The sequence below is a fragment of the Chelonoidis abingdonii genome, chromosome 5 (genome assembly GCF_003597395.2).
Source record: "Chelonoidis abingdonii isolate Lonesome George chromosome 5, CheloAbing_2.0, whole genome shotgun sequence".
Classification (NCBI taxonomy): Eukaryota; Metazoa; Chordata; order Testudines; family Testudinidae; genus Chelonoidis; species Chelonoidis abingdonii.
The window spans coordinates 118,972,372-118,976,602 of record NC_133773.1 but is presented as its reverse complement, the minus strand read 5'-3'; the positions used below and the strand labels follow the sequence as shown (position 1 = coordinate 118,976,602).

Sequence of the window (4,231 nt, the reverse complement as noted above, 5' to 3'; positions counted from 1 at the left end):
TAAATGTCTGTCAGTTTCAGTGATTGGGGGAAATTGTATCCTGTACTAAAATAATTGCAATATCTTAAAGATGACCTAAAGAGAGAGATGCACTGGTACTTGCTTTTTTAATAACTTATGATTTCCAGAGACTTCCTGAAGTATGACTTGGTTTTTCTTTTTCTTAAGGTTTTTCTTTAAATTTCTGCTTTTATTTCAGAAATATCAGGTATATTAAGTCTTGTCTTTCCTGTTCTTACGGGAGAAATGATTGGGAGTTTTCTCAGCTTTTAATTGAAAATACATATTGAATCTTGAACAGATATATCTTTCTTCCAATTTTTTTAAATTGAATAAAAAAACTTCACCTTTTTGAGTGAAGCCTCTGATCTTGCAAAAACATATAGGCTTAACTTTACACAGATGAATAGGGAATTCAATGTGTCTAGAATGTTAAATTTATGCTTACACTTTTTTTGCAGGCTTAGAGCCAAGACAGAATAATGATGGATTCCACAGACAGATAGAAACAGATTTAATTTGCTATGTTGCTTAGATGTTATAAACTTAAGTCCTCCAATTGTCCATCGAGTCTTCAGGGGAGATCAGGTATAGAAGGCTAGGATTACTAAGAAACTTCCCCCCCCCCAGCCTTTTATTCCTCAGGGAGAAGCAAAAACTACTTCAAAAACTTTTATTGTGGGCTACTTTTAAATATGCAAGGTGCCTTGAGTCCCTGGTATAGGCTGAAAGTAAACTAGATTTGGCTAAATGTGTGCTATAAAGCTCTAATTGAATCTCTAATGCTATTTTCTGTTGTTTATTATTATTTTATTATAAAAATATTAGGATCAAGTGCTAACACTAGCTTGTGAAATGTATTGGGGCAGTGGCTGCAGGTGACATTTGTCCTGCTTTTCTCACCAGCACCACACCCTTATGAAGTTATGTGACTGAGGTGTTTTTGGTTTGTTTGTTTTTTTTTTAAAAAATAAACATATTCCAAAAAAGCACCAATTTAGTGCTGATGGGTGATGGCTCTAGTCCTATGCAGGGAAAGTCTCACTCTGGATTAGCCCAAACATGTAGGAAATGATCTGCCTGACAGCTCTCTGATTCACATCGAGCCCTAATATTGTGGCTAATCGGGGGCAACTGCCTGTTCCTCGAATCTGGCCCTATGGAGACATGAAATACAGACCCTTACAGGAGGGATATTGGCCACACAGGGACTTCTACGTAGGGTACCACTAGTCACCCCCTTCTGTTTTCTACCTCCGCTCTGCGGCAACAGGGCCTTTCAGCGCAGGCTTTCTCCTCACCTTTTACCCAGGTGCGCTTCCTAGAAACTGATAAGGGGCAGGACATAGGGCGAACCCCGCAGCCACGTCTGGACGTGTTTAACCTGAGCTGTGGGCGTGCGCTGGAAACAGCCAGTCGGTCTCTCCTGGACAGCAGCTTTCAGCCTTGTCGCTGAGTAGCCCCGGGCGAGTGTGTGCCCGGAATGCCCCCGCCCCGGGTGGGCAGCGGTACCGCCCCGCCCTGTCAGAGGAAGCGCACAAGTCCCGCTCCCGTGCGCCCACATCCCAGAGTTTGTCCGCAGCTTGCTCAGGGAGCAGAGGTTCGGGACAGCGGCTCCCCTTGTTACTGAGCATGCTCAGCTCGCCGGAGCGTGCAACTGCCTGGGGAGCAAAGGCGAGAGCGGCAGGATCCGACACTCAAGCTGCAGCACTGGGAGCGGAGAGGGAGCCCCGCCGCCGCTTACCCACAGCAGCAGGCGCTGCGCCGGGGCGCAGCTAGAGCAGGCGGGCTAGGCAAGCAGCAGCGCCCGGCGCAGAGAGCAGGAGGGGGCCCCGCACTTGTTCAGCGGTGCGCTGGGAGCAGGTGCGTTGGGAGCAGCTGGGGGGGCACTGATAGAAGTTGCGGGTCACTGGCAGCACCCTGCGCTTCGCCGAGACTCCAGGCAGCGCAGCAGTACCACTCCGGTGCATCGGCGGCAGGAGGCGAGCCCAACAGCAGCCCCAATGCACCCTGAGTGCACGGGGCGAGCCGAGGGCCGCCGCGGAGCACGTTGCTAGCAGGAGAGAGCCTGGCAGCGGTGACTGGCTGGCGGACTGAGCGCCCCCGAGGGATCCAATGGGGCCAAGCGGCGGGCGCTCGGGAGAAGTGTTAGTGCAGCGCGGTCCCGTTGCGCTGGCCCTGGGGGGAGGGACCCAGCCATGCGCCAGTTTCCAGTGTTGCAGCAGCCTGGGCCGCCTGCAGTGGGCGCTGAGGAGGGAGCAGGGGAGCCGCTTGTGGCTCCGGGGCCAGCGCAGATAGTGGCTGGCAGCCTGCTGTCCCTGCTGATTCTCTGGACGCTGTTTGGCAACGTGCTGGTGTGTGTGGCCATCATCCGCTTCCGGCACCTGAGGAGCAAGGTCACCAATATCTTCATCGTGTCCTTGGCCATCTCTGACCTCTTGGTGGCTGTGTTGGTGATGCCCTGGAAGGCAGTGGCCGAGGTGGCTGGCTACTGGCCCTTCGGGGCCTTCTGCAATGTCTGGGTGGCCTTTGATATCATGTGCTCTACTGCCTCCATTCTGAACCTCTGTGTGATCAGCATGGACAGGTACTGGGCCATCTCCAGCCCATTCAGGTATGAGAGGAAGATGACCCAGAGGGTGGCTTTGGTGATGATCAGCGTGGCTTGGGCTTTATCTGTCCTTATCTCCTTCATTCCTGTCCAGCTCAACTGGCACAGAGGTGGGGATGTTGTTCGAGGTGGACCTGGCAGTATCTCAGCAGGCACTGACACCACCTGGGCGGAAGGGATTGGCACCACCTGGACAGTTGTATTTAGACCCTCTGAGGGGGCCACCGGCAACAATGAGACTCTTGAGGAACAGGCTGAGAGCTGTGATTCCAGCCTCAACAGGACCTATGCTATTTCCTCTTCGCTGATCAGCTTTTATATCCCTGTGGCCATCATGTTAGTCACCTACACGCGGATCTACCGCATTGCCCAAGTGCAGATCCGTAGGATTTCCTCCCTGGAGAGGGCAGCCGAACATGCACAGAGTTGCCGGAGCAACCGTGTTGACTGCCATCACCACACCAGCCTAAAGACTTCTATCAGAAAAGAAACCAAGGTCTTGAAGACCCTCTCAGTCATCATGGGAGTCTTTGTCTGCTGCTGGCTGCCCTTCTTCATCCTGAACTGCATGGTCCCCTTCTGTGAGAGCCCTCCTAATGACCCCCATGCTGGCCTTCCCTGTGTCAGTGAGACCACCTTTAATATTTTTGTATGGTTTGGCTGGGCCAACTCATCCCTCAATCCCATCATCTATGCTTTCAATGCTGACTTCAGGAAGGTTTTCTCCAATCTCCTAGGGTGCAGTGAGTTTTGCTCTAGCAGTCCAGTGGAGACAGTCAATATAAGCAATGAACTCATCTCCTACAATCAAGATACCCTTTTCCATAAGGAAATAGTGACTGCGTATGTCAACATGATCCCTAATGTGGTTGATTGTGAGGATGATCCTTTTGACAGGATGTCTCGGATATCCCCAGACCATGAGATTGCCACTGACTCTATGTGTGAGCTGGACTGTGAGGGGGAGATCTCCATAGACAAAACAACACCTTTCACTCAAAATGGTTTACATTAAATTGCAGGGTGTCCAGTCTGCTTTTACTGGATTATCCAACAAATTACAAACACAGAATGAAAAGACTACTGGACTCTAAACTGTAGTTTGGTCAGGCAATTCACTCCAACTGTGTCTAGCACTTTCAGGGTTTAGAATTTGCCACACGGAGTTGATAAGAACAAACTTTAATTCAACAACCCCAAACTGAGAGAGGATTAGGAAGTTAAATCAGCTCTGGGGTGTGATACTGGGATATGATTACAATTAGTATTTGTAAAAAGATCTGAAGATGGAAAATGCTCTCAAAGTATAAAGTATCATGACTTCTAAGAACAGGGACAGATGTAATGGTCACTAAAAAGAAAAATTATTAGATTGTCTGTCTGTTTTTGTTTTTGTCTGAATTTTATGTGGAGCTAAGGATTGAAGTGGTGGTGAATTGGGTGATAGTTAAAATACTTGTTTCTGTTTCTTTCAAAACAGTTTCTGTGTAATTCATGTGTTTTCCTAGGCAGTATTATTGCCTTTGATATCCTTGCCTTGTCCTGAAGATGAAAATAAATGTTGTTGGTCAAGGGGTTATTTTTCCTTCATTAGCCTGAAGATTTACATTGTGTAAACAA

General features: G+C 48.9%; 1 protein-coding gene across 1 annotated transcript; it reads left to right on the top strand.

The window, feature by feature from the left end:
* The first annotated feature begins 1,998 nt into the window (after positions 1 to 1,998).
* On the top strand, positions 1,999 to 4,000 carry DRD5 (dopamine receptor D5). The gene has a single exon (XM_032775786.2). It carries the CDS (start codon positions 2,199 to 2,201, stop codon positions 3,624 to 3,626), a length of 1,428 nt encoding a protein of 475 aa, XP_032631677.1. The 5' UTR covers positions 1,999 to 2,198; the 3' UTR covers positions 3,627 to 4,000.
* Positions 4,001 to 4,231: the final 231 nt, after the last annotated feature.

Coding starts and splice junctions, on each gene's coding strand:
- DRD5 (XM_032775786.2), top strand. CDS start 2,199: ATGCGCCAGTTTCCAGTGTTGCAGCAGCCTGGGCCGCCTGCAGTGGGC.